The 19,339-nt window shown below is 38.9% G+C and overlaps 1 protein-coding gene across 3 annotated transcripts in view; it reads left to right on the top strand.

The window, feature by feature from the left end:
• LOC126272879 (exportin-6-B) overlaps window positions 1–19,339 on the top strand; it is a 303,000-nt gene that overhangs the window by 205,437 nt on the left and 78,224 nt on the right. For all 3 annotated transcript variants that reach the window (XM_049976134.1, XM_049976114.1, XM_049976125.1), the window contains exons 11-12: window positions 8,380–8,554; window positions 9,819–9,957. In XM_049976134.1, the coding sequence (XP_049832091.1) occupies window positions 8,380–8,554; window positions 9,819–9,957 (314 nt within the window). The remainder of the gene's footprint in view (window positions 1–8,379; window positions 8,555–9,818; window positions 9,958–19,339) is intronic.

The following is a 19,339-nucleotide window of genomic DNA, read 5'->3' as shown; positions in this document are numbered from 1 at the left end:
GATCACAACCTTTTGGTTGCAGACATCGGGTCAAGATTGAAGAGGATGCGACGACATGGAAGGAGAAAGCAGAGATGGGGCCTGAAAAAGATAAGAGAGAACAATGAGGCAGTAAGAGAATCCTTGGAACAACAATTTAGGGGAATGAGAGGTACAAATACAAGTGAAAATGTGGATCAGCAGTGGTGAAATGTTAAACAGGTTTTATAGAATATTGTAAAGAGTGGAAGTTGGGAGGAAAGCAAAGAGAATGAGGAAACCATGGATCACCAATGAGATGCTGGAAAAGATTGAGGAAAGGAGGAAGGGTAAAAATGTTAATGAAAAAGAATATAGAAGGCTTAACAATGCCCTCAGAAGAGAAACCAACAAATTGAAAGAAAAGTTTTTAGAACAAATATGGAATGAAATAGAGACCTACATAGAAGAGGAAGGTGTGACTTTATGTGCCAGAAAACAAAGGAGCTGGGAAGCAGAGAAAGCAAAGGAGTAAGGACTTTTGTGATAGAAGACCTTAGAGGACAAATGGTTACTGAACTAATGAAGGTGCTGAAAGTATGGAAACAAGATATAAAGGAACTCTACGATAAGGAACATCGCCCACAAGGCATTGAAATAGGGACAGAGAAAGAGATTGGCAAAGACAAAAAAAGGACCTAGCATTAAAGACATGAAGAGGAGGAAAGCCACAGGAGATGATGACATACCAGTGGATTTGCTGAAAGATATGAAAAACAGGATTTGAAGGCATTGACGCATCTCATAAACAAAATCTACAAAAGTAGGGAATGGTTTAAGGACTTTTTGGATACCATGGTGGTTGCTCTTGAGAAGAAACAGCAGGCCAAGAAATGTAGCAATTTCAGAACAATCAGTTTAATCTCACATGTAGTGGAGATTTTTGCAAGAATACTTAACAGAATGCTGGTAAACCAGTTTAGTTTTAGGAAGGGAAAAGGAACCAGAGACACCATCGGATCGGCATGGTGAAGATAGTGTCGGAGAGAGTTTTGGCTGTTAACAAAGAAGTTTGTGTTTGTTTTATAGGCTGGCGGAAGGCCTTTGACAGGGACAAAGAGTAAAGGTATGGCTAAACTATGGAAAACCTGCATGGGGAATAGCTGACAAGAGAAGCTTTGAAAGGATACAGAAACTTCAGGATGGGAAGATGCCTCATCAATACCATCAAGTACACAGATGACCTGGTAGTGCTTGCTAAAAATCAAAAACAACTGCAACACATGACAAACCAGTTGGTGGAAACTGGAAGGAAATAAGGCATGGAAATCACCATCAAAAAATCAAGAGTGATGTGGATATCAAAAAGGGAGACACCTTTGCGGATAACCATTGATAGTCAAGAACTGGAGGATATGAAACAGTTAAAGTACTTACAAAATTTGGTGACAAAGGACGCCCAATGCACCAGTGAAATTCGAGCAAGAATCTCTAAGGTCAAAACTGCATTCAGTGAAAAGTAGAATCTGCTGACATGAAAGTTAACCTTGGAATTAAGGAAGTAACAGGTGAATTGCTACAACTGAAGCATTGCACTGTATGGAGCTGAGATGTAGACCATGAGAAAAAAGGAAGAAAAAATACCTTGAAGGTTTTGAAATGTGATGCTGGAGGTGAATGGAAAAGATCAAGTGGACTGGTCGGGTGATGAATAACAACGTACTGAGAAGAGTAGGAGAGGAGAGAGAGAGAGAGAGAGAGAGAGAGAGAGAGAGAGAGAGAGAGAGAGAGATTCTGAATACAATTCTTCAGAGGAAGGCCAACTGGATCGAACACATACTTAGGCACTGAGTGCTCATACACGAAGTCATTGAAGGGAAAATTAAAGGAATAGTAGGACGAGGAAGAAGAAGAATTCAACTTTTGGATGACATGAAAGATGGAAAGGGATACAGCCGACTGAAGGAAGAAGCTGAAGACGGAACATTGGCGTCAGAAATTCTCCATATGTTGACAGAGACCTGCATAATAATCTGCCTTAATTGTTAAATGTCCTTGTGATTTTTGATATTGGATAGCTGGTGGTAGTTGCAACAAAAATGATATCTCTTATTGCCAAGTCTAGACTTTTTTGGGATCAGGCCAATGGGTGCCCCAGCCTTCCTCACACCAACTACAACTTTTTTCTGTGATACCTTCTGCCAGTTTTTTTTTTCTCTCCTTTTCTGATACTTCATGCCTCCCCCCCCCCCCCATCCCCATCTCTCCCCTGCCCACCGTCTAACATGCAGCACTATCCCTCCCCTTCCCTGCTGCGACCTCCTCCTTACCTCCACCCAGTCGCCACTCCCGTCATGCATCAGTGCTGCTGCTCGCATTGTGGTTTCAGTTGCCTGAGACTGCAGTCGTATCATCATCATCATCATCATCATCATCATCATCATCATCATCATCATCATCATTTAAGACTGATTATGCCTTTCAGCGTTCAGTTTGGAGCGTAGCCGCCTTATAAAATTCCTCCATGATCCCCTATTCAGTGCTAACATTGGTGCCTCTTCTGTTGTTAAACCTATTACTTCAAAATCATTCTTAACTGAATCCAGGTACCTTCTCCTTGGTCTGCCCCAACTCCTCCTACCCTCTACTGCTGAACCCATGAGTCTCTTGGGTAACCTTGCTTCTCCCATGCCTGTAACATGACCCCACCATCTAAGCCTGTTCATCCTGACTGCTACATCTATAGAGTTCATTCCCAGTTTTTCTTTGATTTCCTCATTGTGGACGACCTCCTGCCATTGTGCCCATCTGCTAGTACCTGCAATCATCCTAGCTACTTTCATATCCGTAGCCTCAACCTTGTTGATAAGGTAACCTGAATGTACCCAGCTTTTGCTCCCATACAACAAAGTTAGTCGAAAGATTGAACGGTGCACAGATAACTTAGTCTTGGTACTGACTTCCTTCTTGCAGAAGAGAGTAGATTGTAGCTGAGCGCTCACTGCATTAGCTTTGCTACACCTCGCTTCCAGTTCTTTCACTATGTTGCCATCCTGTGAGAATATGCATCCTAAGTACTTGAAACTGCCCACCTGTTCTAAATTTGTTCCTCCTATTTGGCACTCAATCCGTTTATATTTCTTTCTCACTGTCATTAATTTCGTTTTGGAGATGCTAATCTTCATACCATAGTCCTTATATTTCTGATCTAGTTCTGAAATATTTCTTTGCAAACTTTCAATCGAATCTGCCATCACAACTAAGTCATCCGCATATGCAAGACTGCTTATTTTGTGTTCACATAACTTGATTCACCCAGCCAGTCTATTGTTTTCAACATACGATCCATAAATAATATGAACAACAGTGGAGACAGGTTGCAGCCTTGTCTTACCCCTGATACTACTCTGAACCATGAACTCAATTTACCGTCAACTCTAACTGCTGCCTGACTATCCATGTAAAGACCTTTAATTGCTTGCAAAAGTTTGCCTCCTATTCCATAATCTCGTAGAACAGACAATAACTTCCTCCTAGGAACCTGGTCATATGCCTTTTGTAGATCTATAAAGCATAGATACAGTTCCCTGTTCCACTCATAACACTTCTTCATTATTTGCCGTAAACTAAAGATCTGGCCCTGACAACCTCTAAGAGGCCTAAACCCACACTGATTTTCATCCAATTGGTCCTCAACTAATACTCGCACTTTCCTTTCAACAATACCTGAGAAGATTTTACCCACAATGCTGATTAAAGAGATACCTCTGTAGTTGTTACAGTCTTTTCTGTTTCCATGTTTAAAGATTGGTGTGATTACTGCTTTTGTCCAGTCTGATGGAACCTGTCCCGACTCCCAGGCCATTTCAATTATCCTGTGTAGCCATTTAAGACCTGACGTTCCACTGTATTTGATGAGTTCCGACTTAATTTCATCCACCCGAGCTGCTTTATTGCACTGCAATCTATTGACCATTTTCTCCACTTCCTCAAATGTGATCCTATTTCAATTATCATTCCTATCCCATTCTACTTCGAAATCTGAAACATTGCTAATCGTATTTTCACCTACATTGAGCAACTCTTCAAAATATTCCCTCCATCTGCTCAAGGCATCCACAGGATTCACCAGCAGTTTTCCTGACCTGTCCAAAATAATTGTCATTTCCTTCTTACCTCCCTTTCGAAGACTGCTAATTACATTCCAGAATGGTTTTCCAGCAGCTTGACCCATAGTCTCCAATCTGTTTCCAAAGTCTTCCCAAGATTTCTTCTTGGATGCTACAATTATCTGTTTGGCTTTATTTCTTTCTTCAACATAACTTTATCTGTCTACCTGAGTTCTAGTATATAGCCATTTTTGATACGCCTTCTTTTTCCTTTTGCAGGCTGCTTTGACTGTGTCATTCCACCAAGCTGTTTGCTTCATCCTACTTTTACACACTACTGTTCCAAGACATTCTTTAGCCACTTCTAGTACTGTGTCCCTGTACCTTGTCCATTCCTTTTCCAATGACTGTAACTGACTACATTCAACTAACTACATTCAACTAACTACATTCAACTAACTGGTACCTTTCTGAGATTGCTGTTATGTACTTGTGCCTGATTTCCTTATCCTGAAGTTTCTCCACTCTTATCCTCCTACATATGGGCCTGACCTCCTGCACTTTCGGCCTCACAATCCCAATTTCACTGCAGGTTAATGATCAGTGTCATCAAAGAATCCCCTGAATACGTGTGTGTCCCTCACAGCCTTCCTGAATTCCTAATCTGTTATTATATAGTCAATGACAGATCTGGTTCCCCTGCCTTCCCAAGTATACTCGTGAATGTTCTTATGTTTAAAAAAGGAGTTTGTGATTACTAAGCCCATACTGGCACAGAAATCCAAGAGTTGTTTCCCGTTCCTGTTGGCCTCCATATCCTCTCCAAATTTACCGATAACCTTTTCATACCCTTCTGTTCTATTTCCAATCCTGGCATTAAAATCGCTCATGAGCAGAACACTGTACTTGTCCTTTACTCTAACAACTACATCACTGAGTGCCTCATAAAAACTATCCATCTTATCTTGATCTGTCCCTTCACAATGCGAATATACTGACACAATCCTAATTTTCTTGCTAGACACTGTCAAATGTATCCACATCAGTCGTTCGTTTACATACCTTACTGCAATTACGCTGGGTTCCATTTCTTTCCTGATGTAAAGCCCTACACCCCATTGTGCTATTCCTGCTTTGACTCCTGACAGGTAGACCTTGTATTCTCCCACTTCCTCTTCTTTCTCACCCCTTACCCGAATGTCACTAACAGCTAAAATGTCCAGCCCCATCTTACTTGCAGCCTCTGCCAGCTCTACCTTCTCCCCAGGGTAGCCCCCATTGATATTAATAGCTCCCCATCTCATTACCATTTGTTTGCCAAGTCGTATCTTAGGAGTCCCTGGTTTGTTAGTTAGAGGTGGGACTCCGTCACCTCCAAAGGTCCGAGGCATTTTGCTCTGATTGTTGCCAGCATCATATTTAAAATATCATGGAAGCAGGTTGCTAGCCTTACTTGCCCCGAGTCCCATTGAGTTTTACCCCTAACGGTTGAGGGACTAACCGGTGGATTTGGTAGTCTTTGCCGTATGAGCACAAAGGTGACCACGACTCAGAATATGACCGAGATGCCCAGTTTTATTCCAAAGTAACTGGTATCCCGACTGTCGGGACCACTTGGCCACTCATACGTTGCCCGTGGTTCATGAACTAGGACATGACTACAATGTGAAAATTAATTGCAATATTATAATTAAAATCATTAACTAATGTTTATAATAAATTCTACTTCAATCATCACAGAGTATGTGAAAATTTGGTACTTAAAATGAATACAGTAAAATCCACTATTACGTTACCTTAAACTATTTGGGAACAAAATACAGTCTAGCTCTTGCAGTATTCGAGCTGCACATCGTTTACTACACTCGTGTTATAATGTGAGATTATTGCTCACCTAAGACCACTGCCAGGTTAACGGAAAACCTTAAGGGAGGGGAGGGGGGGGGGGGGGGGGGATTGTAGGAAATAGGCTGTGATTGACTGTCTATAAATAATCAAGAGTTTACTGTACTGTTGTTTGTTCGTAGGTTTGATGTGAACAGAAGTGTGCAGCTGACACTTAGTGAGGATGAAGCATACACGAAGGAAAGTAGCTTGTTACATCAATACCTGCAACCTATAGTACAAAGACTCCCTTCCTTTATTATAGAAACAAAGCATTTCTTAGATCATCTGATGTCTGTGCCCACCCACTTTCACAACACACCTTGCTCGCCACCATTGATGCCACATATACATGGTTAACATACCTCAGTTACCACCCACCTGATTAAAAAGCTGTGATGTCCTTCCTGCTCACCTTGATTAACTGCATACTCACAAACAACTACTTTACCTTTGAGGGGCACACAAACAGATCAGGGGTACAGCCATGGGAACCAGCATGGCTGCTTCCTAACCCAACTTTTTTGTGTGACACTTGAAGAGGGCTTACCTGTGATCCATAAGCCTTCAACCCATAGTTTGCTTTATATACTATGATGATGGCTTTAGCATATTGACTCGTGGTGAGGCTGAGCTGTTGAAATTTTTGGAATTTCCAAATACATTCTCTCAATTAAATTTCACATGGTCCTATTCTGAATCCCTTACCACTTTACTTGATGTTGTCCTCATACTCATTCAGGGTCAGCTATACACTTCTGTTCACATTAAACCTACTAACCAACAACAGTACTTACATTTTGACAGTTTTCCTCCTTTTCATGTCAAACATTCCTCCTCAACAGCCTTGGCATTCGAGGAAAACGTATTTGTTCAGATGCAGACTCTTTACAGCAATATACCACCGTTCTTACCTCAGCTTGTACTGCATGTAATTGCCCCACCTGCTTAGTTCAAAAGCAGATTTCCTGGGCCATCACGTGCAATCATTTTTACTGTCGATCCCAACAAAAAAACAACTTAGGAGTACACCTCTTGTCATTCAATATTATCCTGTTCTTGAGATTATTACGCAGCTACTTCAATAAGCTTACGCCTTCATAACATTGTGCCCTGAAATGAGGTCCATTTGCCTGACATTTTCCCACCACAGCAAGAACATCTTTCGGCTGCCCTCCTCTCCCCCCCCCCCCCCCCCCCCCCCCCAACTCAATCTTTGCAATATCCTGCTCAGACCATATGCTTGGGACTGGTAACTATGAACCATGTAGTTTGGTCCCTTTACTCCCCAAACCAACCAACCATATGCTCCTTATGCAACGATTTCCCTACCCTCAGGTTCCTGCCCCTGTGACTGTCCCCATCGTAAGACTTGCCGTGCACCACCCTCCACCACCTGTACCAGCCCTGTAAGTGGCAAAGCGTATACATCAAAGGGAGAACTACCTGTGAAATGACTTCCCTCATGTACCAGCTGTTATGTAAATACTTTTCAGCCTTTTACATCATCATGACCACCACCAAGTTATCAGTTAGGATGAATGGGCATAGACAAGAGTGTGGGTTCTAGTAACAAAAAATAGCCTGTTGCAGAGCACGTTCTACAACATGATAATCATGACACAGTGCCAGTATCACCACATATGCCATCTTGATTATCCCCTCCTAGCACCTGTTTCTCAGAACTCTGCAGGTGGGAACTGGCTTTACAACATGTCCTTAGTTCTCACTATCCACCTGGTATAAATTTATGTACTTTCTTCAGTCTCAGCATTTCTTTTCAGCAACTATTAGCTTTTTTATATATCTTACTTTCTGACCTGCCATACCACACTTTTCCTGACCCCTACCCCTTTCCCATCCCCGTCTACCACATAGTGCACTTGGCTTTCCACTCTTTTTAACTTTTCTGTGTTGTCAGTAATCTCTGTCATGCTTATTACTCTATCTTTCACCTTTAAGCTTTCAGGTTTTCATATCTCATCTGGTGCAGTCTGCAACAATCAGTCTTTCCTTCTCATCCCATGCAGTAAGTCTCTCCTGACCTGGTGTTCAGGGTGACTTTTCCATAACTCCCCTCACGTCCTAAACTGTACCAGTCCTTTTCCTTCATCTCTTTTACTTTCCCTTCAACTATTCTGCCAGAAGAAGGGATCACTGACTTTGAAAGGTTGCACATTTCCATTTCTTTTATAAGCATTTTCTTCTGCTGCCACTTGGTGAATAAACTTTTTATCTATCCATACTACATTATAATTTCAAATATTGATTATTTATATTGAAAACTTTTTCGTATGGTTTTTAATATCAAACTCTCTGACATTTTATAACAGTATACATGCATATGTAAAAAGAAAGACAGTTTCTTTTCCTTTTGTCTTAGACACATCATCAAAACAAAATTGATGAAATTTATAAATTTTTATAGTATGAGCCATGGAAGGAAGCAGCAAACATCTACTTGCATCTTGAACAGGCTGTAGATGTTTCAAAGCGTCATCTTTCAGTCACTGCCGAACATGAGTGCGTTCGTCTTCACTGTCTACTGCGTGATCTTTCTTCACTTACACAATTGATGGGTCGAATGTATCCACATTTCATTGGTAAGTTTAAATTTTTCTCTAAATGTATCTGCATTGAATTACTGTATTTTCATGTTTTAGTGTTAGCAATAAAAACAATAATCTGTTGACCTACAGAAAGAACATAATGACTTCTTCAAAAGATGTTAAGTTTCCAATGCAAAATTAATTTGATTTCTTTGTCAGTATACAAAAAATTTCTGTTTTTGCCCACCAGATATTACTGTTTGTATACTTCTGAATTCGCTCGTCTGCAGCAGGTGGTGTACTGTAGTTTAAGAATTAGTTGAACGATATTGAGAGAGAATGAGTTGACTATGCTTTGATGGTTGTATTATTTCACATGTTTTGTTCATTAACAAGAAAGATGTTATCCCAATGCAATCTATATTTAAACATTTATTTTCGTGGTGTACATAGTAGTGTGCCACTTTATCAAATACACTGGAAAAAAGAAATCCTCATCTTTTTGAAAGCATGATATTATTTTTACCAAAACAAACAGAAAATTAAGTAAGAAGGATGTGCTTATGAAGAAGCATATGCTTAAAATTTTCTCAGTTGAGTTCTTTCAGCCATTGATGTTTAAATTTGTGTTTTCATAAGATTTTTCCTTAATTTGTGATTATTTTTTATCAGCACCAGATTTAAGCAGCTCTTTATACTCCGCTCTATTTAGAGATTAGTTAAAATATTTACTCAGGCTATCAGTTCATATCTTATGGCATGTAATTACCAATTATTATTTTTAATATATTTTTGTTGTTGAATTTTTAATGGTATTTAGTACTTGATTCATTGTTATCTCTAGCTTTCACCCCCTTGCTAAATAATCTACCCATTTCACTAACAGTTGTTTAGCACCCTTACTCTGAGCCAGAACAAGAGTAACTGTGTTTTCCTCTGGTTTCGTTATTAATGAGAGCTTTGCTTTTCTAATTTTTGTAGGTGTTGTGCCTTTGTTATTGGCCTCACCACTTTAGTTATTCTTTTGTCAACTGTCAGATAACATGCAATTTTCATTATTTACTCTTCCTGTGTGATTTAACCTTCATGTCTGTCTGCACAGTACTTCTCTCTCGATTTCTTTCTCTTGTATTACTAGTGAGGAATGTGAGAAGGTGGCTGTAAGCTTGGAAATTCAGTTTTCTTTCTGTTTAAGCAGTTTTCCATTGTGCATATTACAGAGCTGCTGTCTCTTGTCATTGTGCATTAGTTGTATTTTTATTGTATTTGTATTTTTGCACATTTAACACATCATTACGACAATTCTGTCTCCATTTAGGTAAAGTTCTTAGAACGCTATTCCCTGATGCACAACAGTTGGTGCTACAATTAACAGGAATGGCAACATATGCATCTCGTGTTCAGTTGCATCATCTTCATACATCACCTCCCATACTGACTGAGGACTTGGTAGAAGTGTAAGTTAGTTCCTTCACATTACTTAATTAATCAAAAATAGAAACTGTGTATACTAAACATCTCTAGTGACAGTTATATGGATCTGTTAGGAATTGCTGCAGAAATAAGTGGAAGTCAGTTTAACATGATTTTTTCCTGGAAATTTGCATCAGCTTTCATGTGTGTTTATAATGGTTACTCTGTGTTGATTGCGATTATCATTAGCAGAAACAGGAGCTTTAATGTGGAACATTGGGACCAAGAGAACTATGGAAGCTATATAAGGATTGAAGAGTTTCATGCTGATTTTGAGAGCATTTTAGGTGAATATCCATTCCTGTACTATCTCTGGAGCAGTTGGTGATTTGGGTTGTATTAGGCATCCTCAGATATTAATGACTCTGCATGAGCAGATGATTTAATTCCTCATCTTTTGCCTTCAGGCAAAAAGGATGCACATAACTAAAAAATACACACACATTGTACAAAGATCTTTTGCCACTGTGTAACAATCCTCAGTCCTCATTCACAAAAATGAAAACAATTAATCACTGTCTGGATAAAACACTACACTCTTATTTATGATCTGTTTGGGGGGGGGGGGGGGGAGAGGGGGGGTTAAAAACATAAGTTTTAATTATTAGTTTCCCAAAGATTTCTTAAAAACACCTCTGGCCAGTTGTTGGGTGATTACTTCAGCAGTTCACAGCTCATTGCTCCCACCATCCTTCTCCAACTGAAATGAAGCACATCTCTGTAAAAGTATGACATTGACAAAGACATTAAATTATAAAATTAAACGTTATTCTTTCACTTATAGTGATGGCACATTTGTGATGATGTGCATTTTATCAAATCTGCAGGTCACTTTTAGAGAGCCTCTTCTTTGTGAGACATTCTTCCTAGGAACATATGATACAGTGAGGACTAAAAGTAGTCTGTTTGTGTAGATAATATTTCAACTTTTCAATTTTGCATGGCTAGAACCCACAGGATGACAAACTTTGAGGAAACAGTAGCCTGGCTGCTGAATTCTGTTACGTGTTCCACACAGTCCATGAGCATATAAGGAGTGGACATGTAGAATTATTTTTATCGTAGATGGGGTGGCTGTATTAACTACTATGCTGCCGAAATTGGTGCTTATACTGCACCTACAGATTTAGGAAAGAGAATTCCAGAGCACCTATTGACTTCACTAGTATGGCTAGACAGACTACAACATAAGTCTTCACTTGAGTGGAGACTGAGCTTCGATTCCATTTGAATTATTCTGTTTCTATAAAATAGGTGTGATACTGCCAGATCAATTTTCCTATGAGAATGAAGTCTTCTGGGACAGAATTTGAAGTGGGGCTTTTTGTATATTATTAGTCTTAATAACACTCCACCCATAGAAGTTAGCACTAATCACACACTTCTGACCCGCTGCTTCACCACCACAACCACAAAACTCCCATAAAATGATCAACTACAGGTAAAACGAAGTGGTATCTGGTGGGACATGATGCAACGCACATTCAAGCTTTAGAGTATTCCTCGAATTATTTGCCTTTGTGCTCTTAAGTTTCATGCAGCACATTAAGCTTTTTAAAGTAATATTGTTATTACACAGCATAATATATAATTGTCCAGTTAGTTTCCATCTGTGTGCCTTTAGACTGAAAACAATGTTCACACTAGCTTTTGAGCTCACAGTCTTTTTCTAGCAAAAGTACACACACACACACACACACACACACACACACACACACACACACACACACACACACACAACCATGCACACTCCTGTGAATGCAGAAAGCCTCGCAACATCTGTGGTATTGGGTACCTGTATGAGTGTGTGCATAAATGTGTGTACTATTGATCAAGAAAGAATAATAGCTTGAAAGCTGGTGTGAATAGTGTTTTCTGTTACACGGTCTATACTGCACACATCGGTCCACTATTGGTGAGTGGTTGCCTCACTCTTATTTTATCAGTTGTTTCTGGAGAACATAATATTCTAGTAGAAATGGTTCTCAATGGTGAGTAGTAGGCTTATGTGAAAGTAGTTTAAGGTGGTGTACAGTTCAGTAGAGTGCATTTTGTCTCCAATCTTAAGTGGGTTAATGGTGTTTGTGTTCACAATTCTGCTAGTCAACATCTTCAGATGGCTATTTCAAACTTAGACATGGCAGTCACTTTCACTTTACAGCAAGAAGGGTTATCAGTGTAGGATGTTGATCACTAAATTTCCATACACTGTGGCAACATCTTTCAGCCATTTATTTGCTATTGTGGGACACAAAACATAAAAGTCTACCTCACAATGATTATCCATTGTCAACACCACCAATTGATAACCTCTACCTATAAATTATGGTTTTTAGTCTACTCCAGGAAAACTAAACACAACTTCCATTTTGGAAGCAACTGGGAGGCCTGTGGTGATCCAGATGTACATAACCATCTCTACATGATCATCTTTGTCTCTAGGTACCCATTATGAACAAGGGTACATACTCTTAACAACATAAGAAGGCAAGGTAACACCTGGATTGTCATGTTGATTAAAGGCATCAGGTTCTCTTTGCCAATGAGTTCAGGATTTCTCTGACACTTGATGATGATCATGGAGGAGTCAGTAAGTAGCCACTTATTAATGCGTGTCTCAGGCATGCAATTCCACAGGTTAAGTGGTGAGGTGAGTTAGTCATGGTTTGGGCCAGTATCAAGGATAATTTAAGGACTGTACAGTATTTAAACAGGATGCTCCAACTTAGTACAGCTCTACAGTTAAATATTTCAGAGCTGGGCTTATCTACCAAGATGACGATGCGTCAGCATACCCCACGTACCTCATGAAGACGTTCCTCCAGGAGGCAAGAATGAACCGAATGGAATGACATCCAGTATCTGCTGACATGAACTCGACCTAGCATGCTTGGCACAGTTGAAACCTGTAGTGCATTATTGCAAGAACCATCGTCACACTCTGGATGACTTAACCATTCGCGCTCTGTGATGCGAACACAGGGTGTCTCCATGCACTGTTGTTTAAGTTGCCACTGCCTGTGCAGCAAATGCGCCACAGAGAATTCCACAAGTCTCTTTTTGGAAACAATGAGGCCACTGACCAACAATTAGGATGTACCGTACCATTGAAGCAGAAAGTGTGCTTTCATTCAAGTATTTTACATAAACATTACAATACAGGTCTTTCATTGTGTTATATGATTTGAAACTTTCAGGTTGGACTGTTTCTATTGTTATTTCATTCTAATTGTTAACAAATGAATCTCTGTCATCATCAATATCATTGTTACTCTCGTTCTCACTTAGACATTTCCCTAACATCTCTACAATCTCCTCCTCAGAACTGACTGTGGGTGAAGATGTAGCCATTTCATATCTACTAACTTTCTGATTTGATCCATTATAAATGGTTCTGAAAAACTGCGACAGTGAAAACAATAGGTTTGTTTATAAATAACTCATCTGCTACCAGTCACGATTTTCTTTATTTTATTTTTTCCATGACTTGTTTCTGGAAATGATTCTCATTTTCAAGTGCGTTTTTTGTGTTTGTTATGTCATTCCTATGTGATGTCGATGCCTGAGATTCTGCTTCATTTCGTTGACTTTACTGAAATATGTAAGAAAACAAGTGATTTTTAGTTGGTTGTTGATCTTTTTATGAAGTTAGTGGTGAAATTTAGAAGCATTTGTATTTACAGTTTCCTTATGGTCCATTTGTGCAGAGTCTCACACACACATCACACACAACTTGTTGTACACTTTTAAACATTGAAAACATTTTGCATAAAGAAAAAGTTACACAGATGTTCCTACAAGAAGTCAACAGAGATGACATGGTAGGTCTTCCACAGAGTATGATATGCTTTTGTACAGAGGCTATTTATCTTAACAATTGGGATCATAATTTACTTGTCTATTTGACAATTGTGCTTATTTCTATGTGTTACTATTTTTTTATAAGTATACTATCGAAACATCTGAAGAAATTCACTGATTTACTTTCAAGTTTTTCGTTTAATATTTTATCTTCATATTTTCTGTAATGTGAATATATCTTCAGTTCTTCTAGCAAATCCATTTTATGTCCTTTATTTAGTCGGTGGAGCACTTTTGACAGTTTGCTCTCTTTTTCCAAATGGATGTCTTGTATCATGTACATGTGTTGCTGTGGTGGATGGAGTGTGTCTATTGTGTGTGTAGGCTTTTATGTGCTCTGTGTACCTGGTGTTGAAATTTCGGCTTGTATGTCCTAGGTAGAACATGGAGCATTCTTGGAATGTGACCTTGTATATTCCAGAGTCTGAGTATGGATCATGCTTATACTTTCTATTGTGTATTATTTTTTGTTGTAGTTTATTACATGTAGAAAATCACAATTTTTACATTGTGATTTTTGAAAATATTTGCAATCTTCTGTGATACATTGCCAATGTATGGGATACTAGATATACATTTGTTTTTCTCTTTTTCTTCTGTGGTACAGTTTGTACCTGGGTCTTTCTTCACTTTGCCTAGGATTGTATCAACCATGGAAGCATTGCACCCATTGGCAACTGCAGTCTTTTTCACTGTGTTTATTTCTTGTTGCATGTTTTCTTGGTTCAATGGTATTTTAGTTGCCCTATGTAGCATTTACCTGTATGCTGCCCGTTTATGGATTTTTGGGTTACATGAGGTTGCAGGGATTGTGGAGTCAGTCATTGTGTTTTTCCTATGAATTTTGAATATGCATGTGTTGTGTAACAGAGGTATGGCATTACAAACAAAAAAAAAAGGCACTTGAAAACGGGAATCATTTCCCAAAACTCGTCATGCAAAAATTAAAATAAAGTAATTTGTGACTGGTAGCAGATGAGTTATTTATAAACAAACCTATTCTACTAACTTTAATTGAATAATTACAACTTCTCTCTCAACACAACTAACATAGTATGACAGTGAATGAACACGGGCTTCCGTATACAGCAGTAGCATGCAGCATGATGCCTAGTACAGCCGAATTTGAGATTTAGAGCATGAGAGAGGTACTTCTTCTCTGTTGGGCCCACAGCTTGCATAAGATCATAATATGACATCATCTTTACACTTCTACAAAATTAGTTGCAAACTGTTTTTGTTTTTAGGTAGGTTCACAACAAGATTGTTTTGGCAGTAGTGTCATTTTCAAGTGTTCTTGTCAACATTACATTTGTATATCATTTATTCTCCATCTGTTTAACAGTACTATGAGATTTCTATCTCATATCATACTTATGTCTAGAGGGATGGAGTGACGTCCATGGAGTTTTTATATACACTTAAGAAATAAAAACCATAGAGTGAACACAATTGAAAATGCTTTGAAAATTCTACTTGGGACACCAAGAGGTCAAACCACGAATATTTTGGAAGAACTAGAAATTTATATAGGCAGAAACAGATACCAAATGAACAAGTGGACCTCAACCGTAAAAATTATGTGGAAAACTTTATTAACGTAATAGAAAAAGAAAACAAATGAACACAAAATGATAAATGAAAAACAATAGACATCATTAAGGTCACACATATACATAATGCAAAATATCTCTGGCAAAATTATCTCTGACTACTTAACATATAATTTATTTGTGAACATAATGTATAAATGGAACAATGTGTCATTTGACAACTGTCAAAAAAAGATAATATGAAATTTATGTAGAAGGTAAATGTCACCAGGCATGGCTCATAAATAAAGGCTCTGAGGCAGAGCTGGCCCAAAATATGTATTAAAATAACTGTCTTACTAACGTATTACAGACTTTAAATTTTTAGAACACATTTTGCATATTTCCCACATGGATTTGATGTTGATATGTGATATCAAGCAATACTTTTCAAATAGTTAGTAGCTAGTCTTAAGGCTGCACATTGAAATGCTGCTTAGCTCAATGTAGCAGAGTTTTGGGAGCATGTCTTTATCAAAATAAAGATCTTACAGGTGTCCCAAAGGCTCAGGTATTTCAGCCTGAGTGTGTCCTACCAGCCTGCAAAGAATTTGCATTTCCTCTGCGTATATCAAAAAGGAATAAAAAGAGTGGCTGGTTGCTATCTTCTTCTTTGTAAGAATCAACCTACATTAGTAAAAAGAGTTTCTGAAACTTCGCTGTCAAATCCCTGTCTCTGTATCTCTCTCTTATACTTTGGTGTATCATTAATTGACATTTAGTATTAGTGCATTAATAGTGTTTCAGATAGTTCTTTTTGTTTCTGCTACTGACTGCTGTATCCACCATTGGAATAAGTTTGCAAATGTCTCGCCAGAGTGTACTAGAGTACGGTAACATAAGCATCATCACCTAGCAACAGTTTTACTAATGATGAGAGAAAAGATGCACAAAATATGCCCCCTTGCTTGGTGATTGCGGCAACATGTGTCATTAGAAAGTTTCTTTTTGTGAGTTATTATGCATGATTTTAGTGAGTTTTACATTCTTGTGAATAACAGCAGAACACCACAAGTTTGAAAACAATACGATATGAAGCCACTGTGCAATTTATCCGGTAAAATGTTGGAACATGCGGCAGAATGAAAGTGAAGGTGCACCCAGACTCAATGTAAACATAAATCCAGAACAAAAGCAATGTAAATCCAGGCAAGATATACACGCAATTTTAACAGAGCAATTGCTCATGTCAGCCGCATGGCATGATATCTGAAATTTAGAAATGAAAATACCAAAAACATCAAGACACACGCCACATTAATGATCTCTCCAAAATGCGTCTTTTATGATGATTTGTTGTGATAAACTGCTTGGAAAAGTGACATAGGAATTAATAAGCTACCTGTAGGTTTTATCTTGGAGTTAGCTTTTGATTTGACTTAGTAGTTGATTGTTAAACAGAAAAAGATTATGTTTACATTATTTGTCTAGTGTATGGTATTGCAATCTCCCCTCCCCCCTTATGCCCCCCCCCCCCCCCACACACACACACACACACACACACAAACCACCACCACCTGAAATCTTGGTTGTGGTGACAGATTGATCTGTAGAGTAGCCTGAGTTCTAGATTAATTCCAATCAATAAATGTTGCAGCCTCCCCAGTGTGGAAACTGTGAATCATGTCTGTATGTGACCTATATTAAGAACGTAGTAAATAAAGGAAATTGCATTTGAATATGTTTTATGGACATCACTCCATCTAGACATAAGCATAATATAAAATAACAGATAAATGTAATGTCAACAGGAATGCTTGAAAATGACACAAAACAGCAAAACAAGCTTATCATGAACCAATTTAAAAACAGCTAGAAATAAACTATTTGCAGCTAATTTTGATTGGAACTATGCATCAGAGTGGAAAACAAAATTCACAGAGTCTAGTGCCACTCATTGTTGGTGTGGAAAGGACTAATGGAGGTTGCCATAGAAAAGTGGCACAGACTTGGAGCGGGCCAGTGTGGTGTTTAATGTGACCGAGGAGCTGATTTTAATATATCTAATGTGCAAAAATGTACACTTTTGAACTGATTGCCATTATTTTGTTCATTCTTTTGTCTTTGCTTCAAAGTTTTTTTTGTTTTTTTTTTGCCCAGGGTGGGAGGTGGAGGCAGGGATTTTCTCTGGTATTTTCTGGTGCAGTTCTCCTCTTGCTATCTGCAACAGTTGTTCACTCCAGCATGGGAATCCAAGATCCATTCACCTTGAGGCTTTCTGCTGTTTTGTTAAAATTATTCTCATGTTTGTGTATTTCTGTAGCTTCTCTGAATATGCCCCTGTGATAGCTCTTTTTTACAGCCAGAAATTCCATGTCGGTGAATTTTACTTTACACTCAGCCTCACACAGCACTTGCTGTGCCATGACCTATTTCTCCACCTGCTCTAACCTGCAATCCTGCTTATGTTCTTTGATCCTGGTGTTTGTTGACTGACCAGTCATTTCAATATAAATTTTTCTGCATGTGCATGATACATGGTATATTCCTGATGTTGCAAGTGGGTCCCTTTTTCTCCCTAGCCAATCTGAGACACACTCTGATCTTCTTTGTTTGTCTATAAATAGTCTTTATGCCACATCTGCACAGCGTACAGCTGATTCTGCCCATCACTGTGGGCTTATATGGCAGAAAGGTCATACCTGACATTTCCTTTTCCGATGTGTCTCTTAGTGTTTGACACTGTTACACTAATTATATAACTGAAGGTGTACCCACTGCTCCTCAGAACGCTTTCCAGGTGTTGCATCTTGCGTCTGAGGCACTGTGGCTCACATATTCATCTCCCTTGCATTACAAGCATATTAATCACATCTCTTTTTCTGGCTCAAGCGGTGATTTGACAGTTTGTGCAGGCATTGGTCTGCGTGTAGCAGTTTTCGATACAAGCTATGTCCCACATTTTCACCATCCCTTATGACCAGCACATCTAGAAAGGGTACCTGTTTGTCCTTTTCTACTTCCATAGTAAATTTATGTTGGCATGGAGGCATTCCCAGAGTGAGGGGCGGAATCAGCCGTACATTGTGCAAACATGGCATAAAGACTCTTTATTAAAAAAATCAACATCAGGGTTAGAGAACATAAGCACCATTGCAGGTTGGGGCAGATGGAGAAATCGAGCATGGCAGAGCACATGCTGTGTGAGGTCAGCCACATAGTAAAATTTGCTGATACAGAAGTTCTGGCTCTAGATACGAGCTATCACATATGCTTGTTCACAGAAGCTATAGAAATAGACAAACATGAGAATAATTTCTACAGGAAAGAAGAAAGCCTTTAGGTGAACGGATACTGGTTCCTCGTACTATAGCAAACGACCATTGCAGATAGCAAGAGGAGAACCACATCGGAAATGACCATGGAAAAGCCCTTGGATGTTGGCACACCACACCAGGTACTTATAAACTGTGGCCATGAGCTCAACCTTAGTCCACCTCAAGCAATGGAGGGTGAAGCTTTGACAACGCCAGTCACTTATACTGTTGAAACATCCTGGAGCAGAGACTTTTAGCATAAACAAATAAAACATGTTCATAAGTAGGTGGAAAGACTAACATATAAATCTAGGAGTTCACTTATGGAGTGATTTAGGATAGTACACACACACACACACACACACACACACACACACACACACTCACAAAACTAGTAGCAGAAAAAGTACAAGGTCATGCAGAAAAGTAATGCCTCTGAAGTTTTTGTGTGAAAACTCATGAAGCTTTGTAAATAAAGCAAAAATTATCAACAGTCTACAACTTTATATTCTTCATGTCTACAGATTTGCAGCCTTTGCCAAAAGTGAGTTTTGAATGGTACCAATGTAATGTACACACACACACACATATCCATCCGCACATACAGACACAAGCAGACATATTTAAAGGCCTTTAAATATGTCTGCTTGTGTCTG

This window comes from Schistocerca gregaria, chromosome 1 (genome assembly GCF_023897955.1).
Source record: "Schistocerca gregaria isolate iqSchGreg1 chromosome 1, iqSchGreg1.2, whole genome shotgun sequence".
In the NCBI taxonomy this organism is placed as follows: domain Eukaryota; kingdom Metazoa; phylum Arthropoda; class Insecta; order Orthoptera; family Acrididae; genus Schistocerca; species Schistocerca gregaria.
This window is presented reverse-complemented; position numbering and strand designations above follow the sequence as displayed.